The sequence below is a fragment of the Miniopterus natalensis genome, chromosome 3, assembly GCF_054644295.1.
Source record: "Miniopterus natalensis isolate mMinNat1 chromosome 3, mMinNat1.hap1, whole genome shotgun sequence".
Taxonomy (NCBI): Eukaryota; Metazoa; Chordata; class Mammalia; order Chiroptera; family Miniopteridae; genus Miniopterus; species Miniopterus natalensis.
This window is the reverse complement of record NC_142083.1, coordinates 24,954,800-24,977,481: the sequence shown is the minus strand read 5'-3', so window position 1 is coordinate 24,977,481 and position 22,682 is coordinate 24,954,800. Positions and strand designations below refer to the sequence as shown.

Sequence of the window (22,682 nt, the reverse complement as noted above, 5' to 3'; positions counted from 1 at the left end):
CCTCTCCCTGGGCCTCTCTGGCTAAGCGGGTTTTGTGGAGTGCCTCTGGGTAGTGCAGACCTCACCCCTCCTCTCCAGGGCCCAGCCTACTGCCCTCAGCACCGGCTGCATCACAGCTCCTCTCCTCTCTTTCCGCAGAGCAGGGACAGTGGCACCAACAGGGGCAAGAGGCCAAACAGAGGGTGCCAGTCCAGGGCGACTTCAAATGAAGTCAGGACCCCCACCCTGCCTGGGGACAAGGGTCAGGAGCTCACTGCCCCCTAGCACCTTCCCCACCCCTGGCTGGGGTCCCTCCATTTCTTCCAAAACCATGGAAGGAGCGTTGTGGGTAGCCGGCGGCCTCTTGAGCCAGCCCACAAACACCCGGCAATCTCTTCATTGTATTGTTTTAGGGGTCATTGGGTAAAATGCCTCTGGGAAATAGATGGGACATGCAGAGTTCCTCTCAGCAAAGCGGCCTGGAACACAGAAGCTCAGGGTATACCTTGGACCAAATACCTCTGGAAACAACAAATACAGTAATTGACAATCACGTTTTCTAAGAGTTTTACAGTGCACTCAAGGATCTAATTTAAGCTTCAGGTCCGAATTACAAACCATCCATATTTTTCTAAAAATTCAACTTGGGCTGTACTGAAGAGTATTTGAGGTCCATGTAATTCAACAGACACAGTGATGCCAAGAGGAACAGGGCCCAGTGCTTACCCTGGAAAGGCTTGTGGACATTGTAAGCAAAGCACAACAATGCAACTACTGTGCGTCCTCCTGAAGGAGCGCAGAGGAGGCGTGGCTGTTCCACTAAAACCGCAGGCAGGGCAGTGCGGGTCTGGGAGGAGAAGAGACAGAAGCAAGGTGCACTCCGGAAAGAGCTGACAGGGTGGCAGGGGCAGGGGAGGAAGGTGGCATGTGGATGTGATTAGATTTAAGCAGGGGAGAGGCTTTGGGGAACGAAGAAGTGAGGCCCCAAGGTGAGCAGGGGTGTGTAGGAGTCAGACACACTGCCCAGACTGAAGTGGGCCGAGAGATGGGGGGACAGGAGGGTTGAGGCGGGAACAAAACTATAGGAGCTTGTCTCCTCTCTTCCTCTCTCTGCACTGTCATCACCACCTACACAAAACAAGCTCTAAGAAACACAAGAAAGAAGAATCCCCAAGTCTAAGACAAGAAGACAGAGAAAGTGGGAAACCCCAAATGGCTGATTCAGAAATCAGAGGGCAATCTACACGTATATGATCCTTACCTCACACTATTCAGAATTTAACTCCAGATAGATTACAAATCTAAATGTGAAAGGGAAAATAATGAAACTTTAAGAACATAGGAGGGGAGGAGAAAAAACAGCATTAACCATAAATAGCAAAATATTGTTAAATTGGACCACATTAAAACTAAGAACTTTTGTTCACCAAAAGACACCACTGAGAGAGGGAAAAGCCAACCTACTGAGGAAAAAGACATTCACAAGACATATTTGCAAACACAGTCTTGTGTCCAGAGTAAAACAAAAACTACAAGTCAATAAAAATAATCCAGTAAATCCAGACAATCAAATTCAAAGAACTGAGCAAAGGGACCAGCACTTCACAAAAGAGGATGGCCACGTTGTCTATGAACAGATGAAAAGATGGTCAATGTTGCCCAACTCACAATATGACATGCTCTACACACCAGAGCTGCTGAAAAGAGAGGCAACGCCAGCTGTGGGCAGAGGGAGCGATGGGCTCTGGTCCTTCCCTGGGAAAGCGGACTTGTTGCCTTGGGAACAGCATCTACAAATGCTGAGAACATGCCTCCCTCTGGCCAACTCTCACACTCCTAGGTGTTCACGCACAGCAATGAGTATTTGTGTGTATGATGCACCAAGAGATGTGAACTCACCATAGTCACAGCAGCACATGTCTAGCTGCCAACAAGCAGAAACAATCCACCCAGGGCAGAATGGATTAACAACAGTGGTGTGGTCACACATGGGGGGATACACCAGGATGGGAAAGAAGGAGCTACAACCACACAAGGATCGATTTCACGCATGACGACAAGTGAAATAAGTGGACACAGAACTCACATGTGACTCCATGAGTATGTAATTCAAAACCAGGCTGTTCAGTGGTGGGGTAGAGAGTCCCCAGAGTGGGGAGCAATGACTGATAGGTGGCACAGGGGATTCTGGGATGTCTACAGGGTTCTGTTACTTCAGCTGTATCCTGTTTGCCTGCGTGTGTTCAGTTTGCAGCAATTCACTGAACTATGCACTCAGGATTTGTCCATTTTCCTGCATATAGTGGTCTGCATGGTGGCCACCATAAAGATATGTCCACATCCTGACTCCCAGAATCTTATATGAGAGAAGAGTGAATATTACCTTATGTAGCAAAAGATGTAATAAAGTTAAGGCTCGAGAAGAGGAGCTCATCCTGGATTATCCACACGGGCTCTCCACCTGAAATGAGATTGTCTTAGAAGGGACAGAGACACCGAGAAAGCCATGGGAAGACAGGCAGAAGCTGGAGTGACACTGCCATGAGCCAGAAGCTGAAAGAGATAGGAAGGATCCTCCCCCAGAGCCTTCAGAGGGAGCTCCACCCTGCTGACTCCTCGATTTCAGACTTCTGGCCCCCAGAACGGCAAGGGAATAAATTTGTTTCAAGCTACTTCATGTGTGGTAATTTGTCACAGCAGCCCCAGGAAACTAGTACTCTTATACTTCAATGAAATAGAAAAGAAAAAAAATCAAGTAAGACCTAAGGATGCTGGGCCCCATTCTAGACCAAAGAAGGGAGATGGGGCTTTAGCAGCCTTATAGCAATGCCAACCATACCACACCAGGTTTAAGAATCACAAAGAGAGATGCATGCCTGCCTAGCATTCTATGGAAAGGACCCGAGAGGGGAGCAGACGCCTTGCCAGGAAAACGCAGGTGATTTCAGGCTGCACAGAGGCCCTTGGAGGCTGGCTGTCGTGAATCTAAAGTGAGCGCATAGCCCAGTTGTGTAATTTTCTCCTGCAATGTTCAGACACTCGGGGCAGATGGATGGGTTTAATCAGAGCTGGGACATTTCCAAGTGAATTATAAAATAGAGGGAAGAGGGCAAGGGAATTGAGGGTATGTAAAAGGAGTGAGTATAGGAAAAACCACAGAATCTTAGCTGGATGAGAAGGAAAATGAGGATGGGGAGCTGAGGAGTGGACATGTGGTAAATGGAAGAATCAGAAGCCTCCAGGAGGGTAGGAGAGCACAGCAGTGAGGGAACACAGGGAGACCAGGCAAGCAGAGGAGGCAATCCAAGGGAGGAGGCTTGAAAGATATTTGCGAGGAGGAGAGGACTCTGGGAATGACAGGCCTCGGGTATGGCATGGGAGTAGGTGGCTGAGGTGGGTGGGGGAAAGACAGTTGAGCTTTGAGGAGGTCACAGAACAGCGGCCAGGCACTGCACGGATTTTCCCGCAGAGAGGCTCCAGAGGCCGGAGAGGTAACCCTCTTGTAGAAAGGGCAGCTGTATTAGTTTCCCGTAGCTGCAATAATAAATCACCATACACTTAGGGGCTTCAAACAGCATAGATTTATTCTCTACCAGTGCTGAAGGCCAGGATATTAAAATCAGTCTCACTGGGCTAAAGTCCAGGTATCCCGTTGCTGGCCTCTTCGGGAGGCTCCAGGGGAGAATCCCTTCACTTGTCTTTCCTGCTTCTGAGAGCCGCCCCATTCCCCGTTCCCCGTTCCCCGGCTCATGGCTCCTCCTTTGCATCACTCCAACCCCTTACTTCTGTTGTCACATCCCACTTTCCTCTTCTGACCACCTGCATGTCTCTTCTCTACAAAGACCCTTGTTACATTGGACCATCCAGATCGTCCATCACTAAATTCTTCATCTCATCTGCAAAGTCTCCTTTGTCATAACGATAGTATCCCCAGGTCCTGGGGTTTGGGGTTTGGGCATCCTGGGGCCATCATTCAGCCCACCACAGCAGCACTACCTCAACCCACCATCGAGGGAGCCGGAACAATTGCAAGGGGGAAGGAGAGAGAACCTTACAGTGCATCCTGGAGACAGGATGCTGACAACTAGGCTGAGTTAGCCCTGCACGTGCTGATAAGGGAAGATCTCCAGAGATATTTTAAGTAACAAAAAAAGTGAAATGCTAAACAGTGCATATCATATGACCCATTTGTATCTGTATAAGCACGAACCTGAATATATTCTTAGAGGATTTCCGGTTTGCCCAGAAGGACACATGTAGTTAACAAGGAGCAGGCTGGAGTCTAGAGGGTGTCATCCACCGCACACCGCTTGCATTTCACACCATGGAAACAAGCATATGAAATCACAGTAGCAAGTGAACTATCTGGTTTTGCTTGCTATATAGAAGAACATTTGTACAAACAAAAGACTATCGAAGCTTAACAAGAGATGCAATAAAAAACTGGTCCAAATCGATACCGTTTAAGCCCTGTTATATATATGGGGAGGCTGCCGTGCTCTAGGCTGAGTAAGATTTCCAGATGCATAATGTGGATAGCAAATACACAGTTATTAATAATAATAATGATAATGGCCTCTGTTTGCTCCTGCAATGCAATTAGTTTCACAGTGGGGCATGACACACATCTGAGGACTAGCACTCAATTTTCACTCGAATCCCCAACTTAAAGGGGTCAGACAACAGTTTACATAAAAGGCCCATCCGTGTTTTGCTTTGTGCCTTGGTTCCATAACTCAGCCTCACCCAGGACCCCAGCTGCTTCTTTTGATTAAATCAGTGGACAACTGTGTTAGCATCCCTTTGGGACGCTGACGCTGCAGCCCGCACATGCTCCAGAAGGAGTAAACACCACGGCACAAACAGGCTACCCAGAGGCACCTTAAAATACGTGCCTCTTCCCCCATACACTGTCAGGGACAAATAAGGGTCCCCGCAGGGTGGACTAGGGTGGTGAATGGAGAGTGTGTGAAAGGGAGGGCAGGACCAATCTCTCCCTCCTGAGTGCATCTCCAACTCAGTCCCTTTGTGAGAAGGAAGGCAACTGAGAAGGACACAGGACAGAGCTCAGAGCATTTTCAGGGGAAGAGTAGGAGGAAGGGGGGGGGGGAGGAGGAGGGGGAGAGAGATAGGAAGAGGAGGCGGGAGGCCTATAAACTCTGGAACTATCTATGCATCCATCACCTCCCCCAGCTTCAAGAAGGCAAAGGCACAAGGAATAGGAAGGTCGAAAGAGATGATTGCAGATAAAGAAGAAGAGATGAGAAGCTGAAAATAAACTGAGGGTGATGCTTAAAGAGTTTGATGCTGCTGATACAAACACTGGCACTGTAGCCAGTGCAGGAAGACAAGAACCACTGTCCTCCTCGCTCCCCAGACCCCCAGCTCCCTTCACCTGCCCACCCGCATGCCACAGGAAGTGTTTTAGAGCCACTGTGCTTCAGTTCTTCCAGCTCTACACATGGGAGTCAGCCCACCTCAGAGGACCAGGGCTGACACCCGTCTTTCTCACTCCAGACTCTGTCCCAGCAGTAGGGAACCTTTTTTCTGCCAAGGGCCATTTGGATATTTATAACATTCTCGGGCCATACAAAGTTATCAATTTAAAAATTAGCCATGAAAAAAGCTCCTAGATTTATGGAATTTCGAGTCCTGCCTCCAGTTGCCTTGGCAGGGCCAGACCAAATGATTTCGAGGGCCGTATATGGCCCACAGGCTGGATGGTCCCCACCCCTGGCCTAGACAGTGGGATGTGACACATCCTTCCTTGAACCTTCGGTTCTTAATATAAAAGACCCCACATATTTGCCAAATAAACAAAACTTGAAAAATTCATAATACTGCACCTGGGAGCTAAATTTATTTATATAAAATTTAAAGTTTTAGTCTTAAGTTACCCCTACAAGTAAGATTCTGCAGGAAAGGTCCAGTATCAGCACCCGGTATGTGGGGATCCAGGTCTCCCTTTGTTCTGAATGTGCCAGAGCCGGCCCTGTAGGTTGCCTGACAACTCCCATTCCCAGTCCCCTCCCCTCTTGCCTGCCTCTACTCTATAGGTTGTAAAAGCTAAGATCTAGATCACCTAACCTCCCTTGCAAATAAGGGTAGCCAGGAGACACCATTGTGGTCAATGAAATGTGGGCAGAAGTCTCTGAGATAGCCCTTCTAGAAAAATGGCAATGCCTTCACAGGAGAAATCTTTTTGCTCTTCACCTTTTGCCTTTCTCTTCTATGTCCTCTCTATGTGGAATGCAGACATGATGCCTGAAGGTGCAGCAAGCCTCCTTGTGATGTGAAAACAAAGCCACTTATTAAAAATGGCAGAGGAGAAAGCAGATCAATGTGGGTCCTGGCTGATGCTTGTGAGGGGCTACAGCTGTTTTGAACAGACAACTCTGAATTGCTTGTCACACGAGAAAAACTAACCTCTATCACTTTAACTCATTAGTTGAACCCTCCCTAATTTGAAGCAAATCTACATAAAACAATAAATAAAGACCAATAATAACTATAATAAAATTTTAATGAGATGAATGTAATAAAATTACATACACATACATACATATACACAATTATTTTCAATTATTCAATTTATTAGATTTTAAATTATCCACTGAGATCTAGTATATAAAATTGCTTTTAAATTTTAAAGTATTGCCCTGGCTGGTGTGGTGCAGTTAGTTGTATGTCTGTCCTGTGCACCAAAAGGTTGCCAGTTTGATTCCCAGTCAGGGTACATGCGCAGGGTTGTGGGCTCTATCCCTCCCTGGTAGGGTGCATGCAGGAGGCAGCCAATGGATGTTTTGCTCTCATATTGATGTTTCTCTCTCTCTCCCTCTCCCTTCCTCTCTCTAAAAACCAAGAAATATATTTTAAAAATAAAAGTAAATAAATACATTTTAAAGTATTATTGATGTTAACTTATATAAGATTGCTCACTCCTAAAAGCCTTTGAAACTTCAAAGATAATGAAAACATACATAAATGCTTCTGAACCATTGTGAAAAATCCTAGCCCAGTGGGGACCCACAAAAATAAAAAGTCAGAAAAGCCCTGCTGAAAACAAGATTCTAGCAATCCTGCTTGTCTCAAGAAAAAGTCCCCTAATTACCGGGCAGTAAAAGGCCTAGTGAAATGTAACTCGGTCACAGGACCCCAAGGAGCCGAGGCAAACTGATAAAGTGCAAAGCTGAAGAGGGACAGAGACATTAAAGGAAACAAAGGGACATGTCTGACAGCCTGAGCACCCGCAAAGTCTCAGCAGTGACGGGACACGTGAGGGGCATCCCACCTCTCTGCCGCTGTGCTGATTTCTGATTCTGCACCAGATGATGCTATAAATAAAGTCAGAGATAAATATTCCATCAGCGCATCCCTTGTTCTTTCAGCCTGTGTGTTCAGCTGCAGAGCGAGCCTGGCCTCCCTTCCAGCTCTCATTATCCTAATGGCTCTGCCATAAAAATGGCAGAGAAGAAGACCGCTCCTGTGACCCCACTTGTCTGCGCCCACATCGCAGGAGCAGCCAATCTGCCTGATTCCATGTCTTGGCAGGAAAAGTTTAAAATGAAATAACAAAGGACCTGAAAACTGGCTTACCTAAGCATGCCGCTGCCCACCATGGGGACGTCACAGCCTCTCCATCTTCCTCCTCACCCTCCTCCAACCAGTGCCGAGTGTCCCACTGGGCCAATGTGTTAGGAGCCAAGAAAATCAAACAGTTGCTCTGAGAACCAAGACTAGCAATGAGACTCAGTAAAATTAAGAGAGAAATAATAAAAGTAAGTGACTCCTATTGACTGGTCACTATTAACTGACTTATTGAATGAGCTCTTAAAAAGTTCCAAGCATGGTAGAGAGTAAACACGTGTGTTTGTCTGTTCAGGTTTCCTAACATCTGCACATGTGTGAGCGCTGACCTGAAGCACGGGCTTTAAGTAAAATAAGTAACTATAGCCAACAATGGCCATCGAATCAGAACTGGCCTGCTCCTGTATGTCCAAGGTACTTTAAATTAAATGAATGTGTGCATTGCATTTCTTTGTGTTCACGGTGCACTTACCAAGTAAAAGAAACCATTTTCAATGTGTTTTTTAAAATATTTTTATTTTATTTTAGAAAGAGGAGAGAGAGAATCATCAATTGGCTGCCTCCTACACACCCCCTATTGGATCAAGCCTCTAACCCAGGCATGTGCCCTGACTGGGAATCGAACAGGCGACCTCTAGGTGCATGGACTGACTACACTAACCAACTGAGCCACACAGGCCAGGGCTCAATGCAGTCGTTTGCATATAAATGCATAGTGAGAGCCCATGGATGGCATGCTACTGAAGGGAGCCTGTGCTCACCAGCTCAATAGAAAGATACAAACGTCCCGCTGGGTAGGCTCAGTATCAAACGAGGACATGCAGTTTGGATCACTGCATGTGTCACTTTTCCTCTTCCAGAGCACCATGTGAGCATCGCCCAGCACTGCTACACACGGGGCCCCGGGATGCCCTTCATGAACCTCAGTCCCAGAGCTCCCGAAGCTCCTGCAGTGCCTGTTACCTGTGTCAGAGCTGCCAGGGCAGCACACACCTTTCCCACACTGCTGGGTTTTCCTGTGCCAGAGAAGCCCACCCCGCCCCCGGCACATTTGCAATAATGAGGATTTACTGAAGTGGGTCTATGTCGAGGCCGTCTGCAAGGAGTCCTGCTTTCTCAGCTTTATAACTTTCACTGTCACCCACAATATTTCTTCCCTATTGCTGAGCCAGAAGGCCTGCGTCTTTTTTCCTTTCCTTGTGTATAATTCAATTTCTTCTTTTCAAAAAGTAGAAAAGGATCCTATGAGACAAGGAAGAAGACAAATGGCGCTTCTGTCCCTACATGGACATGCATATATTAGTGCTCTCCCAAGTCCTCGGTCTCAAATTCTGAATGCATGACCTGTGTCCACTGGGAAAAGGGACACAGGCGTGTACCATGGGCAGGGGCTGGGCTCTGGGCAGATCTGGGAAAACAGACATGGAAATCACAGAGTAAGGCTAGACCCTGACAAGGCTGAGTCAACAAAGTCAGGACCTTGAGGGCTGAACTGCTTTAAAGGGCAGAGCAGTGGGTGAATGGTGACCTCCCCAAAGATCTGTCCATTGGGACCCTGAGAACGTGACCTTATTTAGAAAGAGTCTTTGCAGATGTAATTAGCTAAGATTCTCAAGATGAGAGCATCCTGGATTATCCAAGTGGACCGAAGGCCAGTAATAATCGTTGTCATAAGAGACACGCAGGTGGGACACATGGAGATGAGAAGACCATGTGAGATGGAGGCAGAGACGGAAGTGATGGGGCCACAAAACACCTGGAGCCACCAGAAGCTGGAAGAAGCAGGGACCTTCCCCTAGGGTCTTCAGAGGGAATATGGTCCTACCAACACCTTGATTTTAGACCTCTGGTCTCCAGAACCATAAGATAAACTTCTGTTTTAAGCCACCCAGTTTGTGGCACTTTGTTATGCCAGCTTCAGCAAACTCATCCAGGCAGCAGGCAGGAATTCTGAAGTCTGTATTTACTCTCAGCTGTCCCTTCCTACTTAAAGAGCTCCTATGGCCACACCATCGTCCTGCCTCAGATGAATCCTCAGATCTCCTCTCAGATGAATCTCTCAGACCTCTGAGGAGAGAGAAATGAAAAGTCTCACAGACCTCAGAGAAGAATTATGTCTTGGGGCATGTCTGCTATATTTCCAATAGCTCCTCTGCAAAATGTTTCCCAGGATGAAGACTTCATGTGTATGAAGTGTTTTGAGAAGCTTGGGTTAAACAAGACTATGACAATTAAACTGCAACTATAAATAGTAAACACAACCATTCCATCTTCAAAGGTCAGTGAACAGATTGCTTCTTCTTTCTGTATTCTTTCTTTAACTCTTCGGTTTGCTCAATTGGGGTATTAGTTTCCTGTTGCTGCTATAACAAATTACCACACACTTAAACAATACAAATGTATTATCTTATAGTTCTGGAAGTCAGGAGTACCTAAAATGAAGGTGTCTGTAGGGTTGTTTTGCTTTTGGAGTCTCTAGGAAAAGTCTGTTTCCTTGTCTTTTTCAGCTTCTATAGGACACCTGCTAACCTTAACTCATGGCTCATGGCCCCTTCCCAGAAGCATCTACCTCTCCCTCCCCCTCCTCTCTCCATCCCCCTGTCCCTCCACCTCTGCTTCCATCATCACCCATCCTTCATGCTGCCTCCTCTTGTAAGGACCATTGTGATGACATTGGGCCCATCTGGATCATCCATGATAAGGTCTCATCTCAAGATCTTTATCTTAATTACATCTGCAAAGTCCCTCCTCTATGCTATTTAAGGTAACAGTCACAGGTTCCAGGGATTAGGATGTGGATGTCTTCAGAGGCCATTATTTTGCCCACTATAATTGGATATGATGGGTCAAGGGTGTAATAGATAATTATGTAGGGAGATGTAATAAAGGAATACTGGAAATAAGGAATGGGTAACATTATCAGAGTAAAGTTAGAGAAATAACTACGCAGCTGTAAAGAAGAAGAACCTCATACCGTGTGGGACAGTATGGAAGGACCTGGAGAATATTATGCTAAGCAAAATAAGCCAGGCAGAGAAAGACAAACATCACATGATCTCACTTATATGTGTAATCTAAGGAACTTAATAAACTGATGGACAGAAATGATTCAATGACATGGAAGCATGGATCAGACTGATGAATCTCAGAGGGATGGAGGAGGGCGGGTAGGTGGAGGGGGAGAGATTAACCAAAAAACTAATATTCATATATGCACAACCCAAGGACACGGACAATGGTGTGGAGAGGGACTGGGGAGGGTCATTGGGGGGAAAAGGGACATCTGTAATATTTTGAACAAAAAAATAAAAAATAAATTTAAAAAAGTTTATACTCAGCTAATTGCTGCTATAACTCTAAGAATGAAGTCATGCACCTGGATTTTTCTAAAAGGCTTCCTAATATGGATGAATGATCTAATTGCAAATAATACAACTATGTAAGTCTTACATATGCCTCTGTTGCAGATGGTTGCTTTGACGACCCACAATGAACTACACCTCCCAGAACTCATGCCCTTGATCAGGGCTTGGTCATGGGGCTAGCTTTGGCCAAAGGGACATCAACAAGCAAGATGCAAGCAGGAGCTTGTACAATGGGGTATGTCCTTTTAGATCATTCATTCTTGGGACCCTCCCTCTCAGAACCCAGCATCCAGGTGATGAGAAGCCCAACCTCACCACTAAGAAAGGGTATATGGAAGAGAACTGAGGATCCGGCCAACAGCCCAGCTCCCAGCCCCAGCAAGGACCACCTTGCCAGCCGTGTGAGTGGGCTACCTTGGCAGTGAGCCTGCCAGCCTGAGGTAAATATCCTGTGGAGCACAAGCTGTCCCTACTGAGCCCTGTCCAAATCAAGGAGCCATGAACAAACAAATAATGGTTGTTCTTTTTGGCTACCAAGGTGATTTTTTTTCTGTTGGGGGAGGGGGCAAGAAAGATAAGGGAGGAATTGGGTGTTATGCAAAAAGAGATCATAAAAATGGCCTCTTTTTTCCTCTTTCTTCTTTCTGATACATCTACCTCTCATTAAATATGTATTAGTTAGCCATTGCTAAGTAACACATTACCCCTAAAATATGAGACTTAAAACAACAAACACTTATTGTCTCAAAGATTCTGGGTCAGGGACGCAGGCAGGGCTTAGCTGGCCCAGGGTCTCTCACAGGCTGTAGTCAAAGCATCGGCTAGGGTAGTCATCCAAGACTGCAGAGGGAAGGGTCTGCTTCTAAGCTCATGAATATGGCCGTGGTGGGATTCAGGTCCACTGGCTTCTGGCCAGAGGCACCTGTCTCTTGCCGTGTGGGCCTCTTAGTAGGGCAGCTCCCAAAAGGGAAGCCAATGGCCTTGTTGAGTATAACCACCCTGCAGACCTAGACCAGTCAGGCTTCAGGTAAGAGAAACAATCTTCTTTCTTATCTTTATTTTGGGTCTCCCTGTTACAATGATTTCACCTTTACCTTAATACAAAACTATCTGACTTTTCATTTTTATCTATGAAATATAAGTACACACATTAAACTTTTTATGTTTAAAAAAATCAATGAAATCTAAATTTTGGGTGCAATAATTCAATGATAATGAATGCTATGTAATAAAGCTATTCTGTACTTAGTATAGCCCTGGACCAAAATGATACTACAATGGATTCTTAGAAACTACAATAAAGTGGATACACAGTCATTTTAGAACCAATAAAATAAACATATGGCTGTACCTTTTAAGGACAAACAACATTCTTTCTATAATAATAGGAATAGTTATCACATATCTGGATCTTTTTGTCAATAACTGAAACTTGGCCAAAGGCTGTGTGAGGGTCTCAGAAAGGAAAGAGGCAAACATGAGAAAGCCCCACCATCACTGATCCAGGGACATCAGCTCAGCTGGGCAAAGGCAAAGTTAATGGACCAGAAGTCCCTGCAAACAGTCTGCCCTCAACAGGTCCCAAATGGTCCAGGATGAAGGGAGTAAATGAGAATATGAAGCCATTTTAAACCAGGTCTTTTTATTTTTTTCTGTGCAGCAACACTCTGGGTGGTCTGGGAGGATCGTTTCATATCCATCTACATTCAGTTTCAGCTACAGAGCCCTTAGCCAGCCAACTAAAACTGCTTTTGAAGGAGTCTGGTCATTTTCTTCATCTCATCAGCTCTGCCCCCTGTAAATGTCATAAAGTGTGGATGTAGGGTCCGGGCAACACCCAGAACAGTCCTCTCCAGGGTCCAATGCAACTGTGACCCTTCACTTCTACCTGTCACAACTGCTTTGTGCCATTTCGCTTGGCCACTGCTAGATCCATACATGACTCTCCAAATATCTAGACTTGCTGGTGTCAGGCACATAGTAAGTCCCAGAGCGAAGGAATAAGTAAGGCTGGCATGATCCAGGCTCTTAGGGAGATCACAGTCTTGAAGGTAAGACATTCCCCTCTAACTCTCAGTGCCTTTGATACTGAATGTCAAAGGGAAGATTAACAAATAGACCAGCTCTGCTCCAAGGCCTCAGAGGTGAGCTGATGCAGGTGCTTTTACACTGCAACCTAAAGATGAGTAAAGTAGCTAGGTAGGGACGTGAAGCATGAGGGAAGGCACGTGCTATGTCGGGAGAAGCAAATACTAGCATCGCTAGAGTAAAAATGGCAAAGAAGTGGGGTACTTAGGAGACTCAGTGATGTTTCCATACAAAGGCAGGAGAAGAGGTGAAGGAGGAAAAGGAGGCAAGAATGATGGACCTGGACAGAAGGTGGTGCCACTTTCTGCAGGGGCGACACGGGAGATGTTTGGGTGGCAAAGATGCTGAGTCCAGCTTTAGGGACACTGAGTTGGACGAGCCTGGGAGACAGTCATGTGGGGAGAACAGAAAATTGGGTTAAGGACGTGTAGGACTCACTTAGTAGGGATGTATACAAACATGGGATTCTTGGCACAAGATGGTAGCTGGAGCCATGAGATGAATGAGCTTGCCCAGGGAGAGGGTGCCCAATGAAAAAGAGCCCCTGAGGAACCCAACACTGAATGAGCTGCAGTGTGTTGTTTAGAAGTTGAGGAGAGGACTCTAGTGCAGGATCCTCAGAGTGGGGCCGAGAATCAGCATTTTTAATAAGCTCCCCAGTGGTTCCACCGCAAGCAGCAGGTCACCTTGGAGAAACACTCATTCCAGTTTGCATACAAATTACCATAGGTAGACCCTTAACGCTTGTTGTTTTTTAGTAACTTAATATATCTTGGCAATTTTTCCTTATCATTACATATAAAATTTCTTTATTCTTTCACTTTTTTTAATCATTGTATCGAATTCCATAATTTAAGCTACTGTTTATGGACATTCAACTTACTACCTTTTTCTTTTCTTTCTTTTCTTATTATAAACAATGGAACGATGAACACCTGCCTGTTCTTCCAGAAGTTTGGCTTCTTTTCCTTCTTAGTGTTAAGAGTTCTATGTACAGTAGATATTTAGCCCTTTGTCATATGTATAAGTATTTTTCTTAGCTTTTTGTCTTTGGAGTTTATTTTGTTTTTGTAACTACATTAGTTTGGGGTTTGTTTGTTTTTTAAGATTTATACAGCCAAACGTATTTAACTCTTTCCTTAGGTTTGTGGCACACTTAAGAAGGACAGCTGCCCCCTAACATTGCCTGAGTTTTTAAAGAACCAAGCATTGTACATTCTGTCATTCCCTCCTGGATCAACGACACCTCTGTCACTTGGATGGATGGGTAAGTTCTGTCCAAGTGAGTGGCAGGAAACAGAGCAGGCTATCTGGTTGTTCAGGGTTACCATGCGACTTTATTAGTAGTCAGTATCTGTGTCATCTTTGACAACAGTAATACTTCGACAAGCCATTTATGTATTTTTGTTTGATAAGAAGATAATTGATAAACCACCAGGGGACACTACTGATGTTCCCCATATATGAACATGTGCCTTTGAAACTAACACCTCGTTATTTCAGGGCTTGAGGGCAATAGAAAATGAGTACGGCAACCCAGAACAAGTGTAAATCCCATGATCCATTTCCAGGAATTTATCCTAAATCATCACTGAACAAGTGGAGGAAAGTGTATAAACAGAGATGAGTATTTTGTAGTAGTAAAAAATTGTGAACCATGTAGGTACCCAATAGGGAGTGACAGACTGAGTGCAAGAGGCAGGAGGGCCAAGGGGGCCGGACTTGTGCCTGTGCAGGTGCAAGCGCAACTCTGTCCCTTGTTAGCTGAATGACCTGAGCTCATGAGGACCTGCTGAGTCAGACTGTGCAGTTGATCAAAATCCCCCTGCAAGCCATAAGCAGTCTGCAATGTTCTTCAATAGTTCCCCTAAATCGCCTTCCTCAGTATTTGCTATGCTCCCTGTGAAGCAGGCTGTGGGGAAATCAGAACTCTGCATTTTACTTTAGTTTTTCCTGCCCAGATGCCTGGAGAACAAGCTGTATGAATATTACACTTTGGGGAAGTAATAACTGACTGTTTACAAGATACACTGTACTATACTATAAAAATGTTGTAAAATAATTACATGGAATAAGTCAGATAAGTACTTAAAGACTTTATTATATGCTTATGTCTAATTGAAATCCACAGAAACAGTTACATTGAATGCATTCTTTATGCACTATACTTGAAAATATAAAATACAAAACCAATTCAAATACTTCTCATATTAAACTTTTTTTTAGTTTTCTTTGACACAATAATAAAATGGAACAGAAAAGTATACAAACAGAAAAGCATTAGGTAAAATTTTTAAAACCTTTTACTTTACCTATCATATTTAATATTTCCAAGACAATTCTGCCATAAAGGATCAAATGCATCGCACTCAAAGATGTGCGCTCACCAGCCCTCTGAAAACAGGAGACCACTAGCAGTACAGCTCTGCAAAGCCCTCTAGGCCCCGCTGTCCCCGAGGCCACTGAGTCCACAGGCTGCCTGAAGGTCATGGCGATTCAACAGGACCAGTAGGATGCTCAGACAGAGGGAAGGTGAAGTTAGGACGGGGGGTGGTCCTCCCCTCGGAGGCTTCGGTATTTAGCCATGTCTTCTGGAAATACTTTAGAAAGTTCTTGAATCAACAGGCTTTTAAATTTCTAAGAAGAAAAATGTCACTGTCAAATAGTCTTGTTTGTGATCCATCACCCAAGTTAAAGACTACCCCCCCCCCCCCCCCCGTCCTTCTACAGGGAAGAATCTGCTTTGCCCTTGAGCAAGCCCATGTCCCACTGCTGCCTGCTCACTGCCACTGATGCAACACTTGCCGAACCAGCTGCAAATAACACTTGCAACTACGTTACAGGTGCATTAGAACTACCAGAGAGAGGAATTCCCATTCAAGTACAACTTCTTCCTGCCTGCTTCCAAGTGAAAACAGGCCCTCCTACAGGGAGCCAGCCACACAGGGAGAAATGACTTTTGCACACAGCACTCATAACAGGAATCTTCAAATAATACTTAATTAAGCAATTAATGACTCGAACCACATCACACTCTCTGTGTGCAAACAGCTCAATCAAAGCTTCAGAGCACCTGGAAACCTATTTATGCCAAATGCCATGGTTTCCTGACCCTACTCATCAGCACAACATTCATTTCACATAAGTCTTAAAGTCAGCTAAGTACCTATCAGCATCTCAAAACCGTTTCTTATAAGCTACACCAGGAAGAAGCACTGTGGATATAAACAAAGACATAATACTTGCACAGTTAAGAATACATTCTCAAAGGAGACTGTATTCCAACACTACAATACACACCCACTGGGCAAAAGACCACAGAACTGCACAGTGACTTACACAGGTCTCGGAGAGAATGACACCAGCTGACAAGATGCAAACTGAAGATAAACCACAGTCTCCACGCAGTACCACCAATGGGAAACCTCTGCATCACCCACAGGCAGAGTCGCACAGAAGGGTGACAGGACCGAGCAGAACACGCATGGAGCACAGCCCTGTTCATATAGAGGCAATTTCTGCTGGACAATGCAACTCACCACAAAACAGTCCAAATAGCCACAGCTTACTACTGATTAAAGCTATATTATGTTCTAAGGGTGACACCAAGTTCAACAGCATCTCAGTCCCAAGCTGACAAAATAGAAATGAAGCCACACTAACAGTTACAGCAAATGCTACCTCCAAGGCCCACTGCCCATCATCAGTACAGGTCTCCTGGGGGCACACTGGGAAGCCCTGCGACCTTACATATGTGACACCCATCACTGTCATCCTGAGTGTCTCTCTGCTCACTCTTTGCACCATCTGACCCTAAGAGGTCACACCAGACACCCACTGAGCCCACCTATGGGTGCTGGCAGGAATGGAACACTCGCACCCCAAGATCCTGGAGTGTAAGGCACATGAAGGAGACAGAACAGAGAAAAAGAAAGGGAGTCCTCCTTGGCGCTCTCCGGAAGAGGCTTGGGAAAGGCTCATCCCCAAGGTCCCCAAGGCCTTTGCGCAGGTGACACACAACAACCCCAAAGGACAATCAGAATGCAAAGAGAGCACAGAAGAGCTCCAAACAAAAAGGACCACATGAAAACAAACAGGAAGGAAAGGGTTTGGTGAACCCCAGAAATGGAAACGAGACCAGCATGGCTGGGCCAGAATCAGAAACGGGGTGGAGAGGCAGGAGGGTTCATTGTATGAGCCAACAGAAATGAGAGTCCAGGAAAGGGATGGCGCCATCCAATTAGAGGAAACACCAAACCACACATGCTCCAATCAGAACCATATCTGAGCAAATTTAAGTAAGAAAAACAGCATATTGCGTGTTATAGATGCATAGTTTTCCGACCCATATCACAGCAAAGAAATAGAGCACATTCTCTGTGGAGAACTGCGTGACGGGATATGGTGTAAGAGAGTCTGCAGTCAGAAACTGGAGACCACCACGGACAAAGGAAAGGAAAACAAAGACAAGGCTGCTCCAAGCTAAAGCAGCACGATTACAGAAGTCCCCGCAGAAGGCTTCACTGGTATTTAACTCTTTTACCACCTGGTGCACAACTCAGAAATCTCAATTTTGTAATGCTATAAAATAGTTGATGTTGTACCAAGAACTATAGAAAAGAATGACAGTCAACTAGCCAAATCTGCTTCGTAAGGCCTTCTTTACGCTCTGACATTACATTCTGTTTAGGAGCCTTACCTTCATTGTGTCAATCTTCCCTTTAACTTGTTCATTTTTCGCCAGAGCCCTTTCCAGGCACTCTTTGGTGTAGAGTTGTGGGTTTCGACCTTGATCTATGTATCTGGAAACAGGAAACACCTAATTAACACTCTCTTGGCTAACATCTATTCTCAGTTTTCTTACGGAAAATAAAAGTTAGCTATATATAACTTCACATGGCCAGTTCAGAAGAAGCTGTGTCCAGAAACCAGGTAAATTAAGATTTCTTCATTTACACAAGGATAGATGATGTGATCTCACATTACTTATAGTAACATGAACGACGTATAAAATCAAGTATTGCCCGGCTGGGCATGGCTCAGCGGTTGAACGTCGACCTAGGATCCAGGCGATCAGGGTTCGATTCCCGGTCCGGGCACATGCCCAGGTTGTGGCTCAACCAATGACTCTCTCATCATTGATGTTTCTATCTGTCTCTCCCTCTTCCTTCCTCTCTCTGAAATCAATAAAGATATATTTTTTTTAAAAATTAAAATAAAATAAAATCAAGTATTGATCACTTGCAAACCTGGCAAGCTCCACAGCCACACTTCACATTTATAGCATCTGTGCCTCCCAAAGGCTTCATGACCATTACCTTCTGATTTTCACAATTACCTGTGTGTGAGGTTAGGAAGCTGTTGATGAGAGCTAAGAGTGGGCCAGGGTTTTGGGCCCAGCAACACAGGGGAACCAGGGAGAGCCTTCCAAGGTGCAGCCTACACTCCAGGTCCCTGTCCCTTTGGGAATCGTTTGTGGAGGGACCTCGGGCTTATGGAGGAAGAAGGGGACAGGGCTGTAAGCAGGACAGCCAGTCCCTGCTCACCCCAAAATTATTTTACAAACTATTCCACTGATTTCAGAAGGGGGGGGAGCATACTACTAAATAACCTAAACAACTTGAATTTAACAGAGACAGAGATTCTCTTCAATTATTTCTAAACAGTATAAAATTGTTTTTTGAAATTGTCAGCACTTGTCCCCAAAATGTCTTCATTATCCCCAAAATTTCATTAAGAATACTGCCCAGATGAATATGCACATTTCACCAGCGGAAGGCAGCTATCTCCTTCTGCACCCCATAGACCTTCTATCACTCAGCTAACCTGGGCTATTCATTACAAAGAAGAAAACTACCACCGCCACACTAAGTCTGACTTAAGAATTTTAATGTTTCAGCAAAAAAAACTATCACTTCAGATTAAAGGCGCTGTCAAGTTACTGTTAATGGCATAAAAACTGGGCTTTAATTATGACAGACAGCAAAAAATTAATAAATCACAAGTTCTAGAAATTCCATTTATTGCAATGTTTTTGAAATGATGGAATGAAGGAAGCAGAATTATGATTAATTATAAACAAAACCCATCCATTTCTGGAGAAGAGAAACCACCTTACAGGTTCAAGTGTCCTAAATAAACAACCATTCAACAGCAATGTTGTTCAGATTGGCCTCTTTTTCTAGAACCCAAGGGCTGAACCCCACTTCTGCCAACACACCCACCATGTGAGGTTAGGAAGTGCTGGACAGAAGAGCCCAGGCTGACATCTTATCTTTGTTACAGTCAGTGTGTCTGCAAGTGTGTCCTGAGAAGGCGACTGTGGGCTTGGAAACTCCTTCTACCTCATGCAAAATTGACTGACAGTTTGCACTGCTTATTAGAGCCCAGATGCCACCTCATTCCCAATACCCCAGGTGAGTCTCCACTGTCCCTTCTGTCCCTCCGCTGAGGCTGGCGCTGAGCGGGCTGAGGCTCCGCTTCCCACTGTCCTTCAGTTATCTCTCCCCATCATCTCACCCTCATTTGCCCCACTTCAAAGATATAAGCAGTTACTGTCAATACACCCATTCTGCACAGTCATGACCAGAACACACTCAGGAGGAAGGCAAAGTAGCCTCCACCTTCCCACACTTTACAAATCGGCACCATCATCCACGAGTCCAGAGCTATAACTCACATACATGACCTTCCTCCCACCTGAAGCCAGAGAACTCAGTGGGGCCGACTGAGAACATGCAGAGAAAACATGACACCACAGCCAACAGGCGAGGATGGAGCCGAGCCCATGAAAACTGCAGCCTGAGTGTCTTATCTTTGTGGATAGCTGCTGAGCTGTGTTGTTACTTGGATTTGTAGCTCTGACTTTGGGGGATGTAAAACAACAATAGCTTTTCCTTTACGGTTCAAGGAAATTGGTGGTTTTCATTTGCAGTTTTACTGCAAAATGTACAAGCAAGCTCTTGCAGATCGGAGCCAGGTCCAGGAGGGAGAGGCTTCTTGTCACAGAGAAAGTAGCCCTGGTTGAGGAAGGACAAGTCCAGGATTTTAATCTTAACTCTGATACTGACTAGTAAATAGCCCACGGCAGTTACTTATCAGTTCCTTCACCTGTGAAATCAGGAGTGTGACAACCAAACCAGTGTGATAAAACCTGGATTTAAAAAAATTTTAAAAGTTTATTTCATGGATGCATTCTCTGGGCCATGACTATGACTATGGTAAGCACACATAACCTCTTACAGAAAACCATGAACAGCCTTTCCAAACTTAGTTGGCCTAAGAACCTATTTTTCCAACAGAGCATATATAACCACCTCCCAGAACTAGCAATGTCAGGGTTGTATGGGAGGCACCAGACCAGATTACTTTCCAGGTTGTTTCTGGCTATAACTTTTTTTTAATTTAAAATATAGCCCACTTAAGACTTTCAACCTCTTTTTTCTCTTTTTTAAGTTAAAAGGGAAGTTATGTGGCTATCCTTCTGTCTAAACAAAACTTTGAGAGTCTATGAGGTTTTCCATATTTCATATTTAACATGCCTTTATTCACAAGTAACTCTTTTTCAACAATACCATATTGAGATATTTTTAAATTGTTAATCCCATAAGAACATAAAACTCTATGAAGGCAGGCGTTTTTGTCTATTTTCTTCATTGGCATATCCCTAAGCACCCAGGCTGTGCTTACCACATACCAGGAACTAAAACAAACATGAATGAAGCAGTCATTATACCACAACTAAACGAGAATTATACCTGAATGAGTATCAGAAATGGTACTTACTCAAAAACTTCTAAAGGTACAGTAATATCATGAAGTTGCTGTCTGCACTTGTCAATATCCTGTAAGCCAGTCACGATAAAATTCCTGGGGGAAAAGGCAAAAATGGGGCATCTGGTTAACTGCATGATACCATGAACACCACCCACCTGGCCAACTAGGGTTCCACAAAAGTGCTTTTTCTACAGGCAGGGGTTACACATAGCACAGAACTTTTTGGTTACCTACAGAATTCCAAGGGTTTGGAATTACAGAATACCCTCAGATCTTTGTTGGTTTGCTTTCTAAACTAGAAATTGCCAGAACTGGGGGACAGGAACCAACCTCCTTGAGAATCTGATGAAAAATATGAACCTTCTCTCAAAAACAATCACCCTGATGTGCACTGTGATTTTACGAGTGGGTTTCAGAGAACACACAGGGCAGTGGACTCCAGCTTAAACACCCATCCTCAAAGTCTGAAGGGAAGAAAGCCATCACTGCCTGGTTGAATTTTAGCTCCCCTAGGGAGCCTTCCTAAATCATCCGGCTAGTCCCACTGCAAAGGATATGTAACGCCAGGTTGCAATTATATGTTTGTATGCCTATGCCCCCTATAAAGCTGTGAGCCCTTCTCCAAAGCACTCTATTTGCGTGTTTGCCTTTGCCCATCCTAGGGCCCAGCACTAGGGCCAGCACAACACCTGTTGCCAAAAAAATACTAGTTAATAAATAGTCTGCGGCCTTTCTCCCCGCCCCAACCCCCAATTTCTCCACATTCAGGCCTGTGCAGCAGGTGGTGTGCGCAGCCCTCGTCCTCCAGGGCCCACTCAGTGCACTCCAAGTGAAGCCCGCCTCCCCTCTGGGGACAGACAGGCTCTGAATTCCCCAGAGAGTTCAGGAGGAAACGTTGGGAGTCACAAGCGCACAGGGAGAGGCTGAGATAATGAAGTCTGACTCCCTCGGATGGGGCCCCAGGACAGACACTCTTTTGTCCGGCATGATAACGTCTCCAAATGGGCCCTCAAGGTCCCAGCAAGGAGGAGGGCCGGCAACAGGCGGCAGCTGCGAGACCGCTCTGGGCGCACAGCCTGGAGCAGGAGTCCGGGAGGGACCAGGCCCAGAAGAGAACCGGAGAGAGGATGTGGCTCTCTGCCCGGCCCTCGCTCCCCGACCCGGCTCTCCGATCCCGCTTCCCATCCCGGCTCTCCTAACGGACGCTGCCGCGCAGGCCCCGGGGAAACGCCGCGAATTGGGGCCGCCACTTACAGTTTTTGGTTGAGCCCGGCCTGGCTGCTGGGCTGGAAGTCGCTGACGATGATGCCGAGCTGCCGGATGTTCTCCACGAATTTCTCCAGATGTTCCTCCAGGTGGTCGAACTTCTCCGCCATTGCCCCACAGTTAGCAACGCCACCGGCGTCTCCTAGCTCCGCCGCTTCCTACTTCCGCCCGAGAGCACCACCACTTCCGTTTCCTCTGGGGGCGGGAGGAGGAGGTTGGATGGTGGGCGGGGCAGGCCGTCCGGAGCGAATTCTGGATCCTGGAGCGCCTCGGGGGCGGGGCCTGGGCGCGAGAGGGGCGGGCTTTAGATGGGCCCCGCCCCAACAGCCCTAAACCGCACACGTGAGCGGACAACGAAGTGTCAGTCATCAGGACTCCCCAGCGTGCTGGAAGGGCCGCAAGGGGCCGCGGGGAGCACCCACGACCTCCCGCCTTGCCTGCCCTCGCCCTGAGCAAGTTCCGTTGTCCCTGAGCCTCAGTTCACGTCCGTAAAAATCAGAAGGAGACTTGACAGCTACGTGAGGTTAGAGGAGGTAACAACAGGAAAAGGGGGAAGCACAGCGCCTACGGCTTGGAGAGAGTAGCTTGTCCCCACAATTAAAATGACATTTTTTCCTGGAT

General features: G+C 45.8%; 1 protein-coding gene across 1 annotated transcript; it reads right to left on the bottom strand.

Moving 5' to 3' along the window:
* Positions 1-15,095: 15,095 nt before the first annotated feature.
* MED10 (mediator complex subunit 10) lies at positions 15,096-22,212 on the bottom strand. The gene is made up of 4 exons (XM_016217308.2): positions 22,050-22,212; positions 20,805-20,888; positions 17,719-17,821; positions 15,096-15,656 (listed from the first exon to the last, which is right to left on the bottom strand). Exons 1-4 carry the CDS (start codon positions 22,169-22,171, stop codon positions 15,558-15,560), a joined length of 408 nt encoding a protein of 135 aa, XP_016072794.1. The 5' UTR covers positions 22,172-22,212; the 3' UTR covers positions 15,096-15,557.
* Positions 22,213-22,682: the final 470 nt, after the last annotated feature.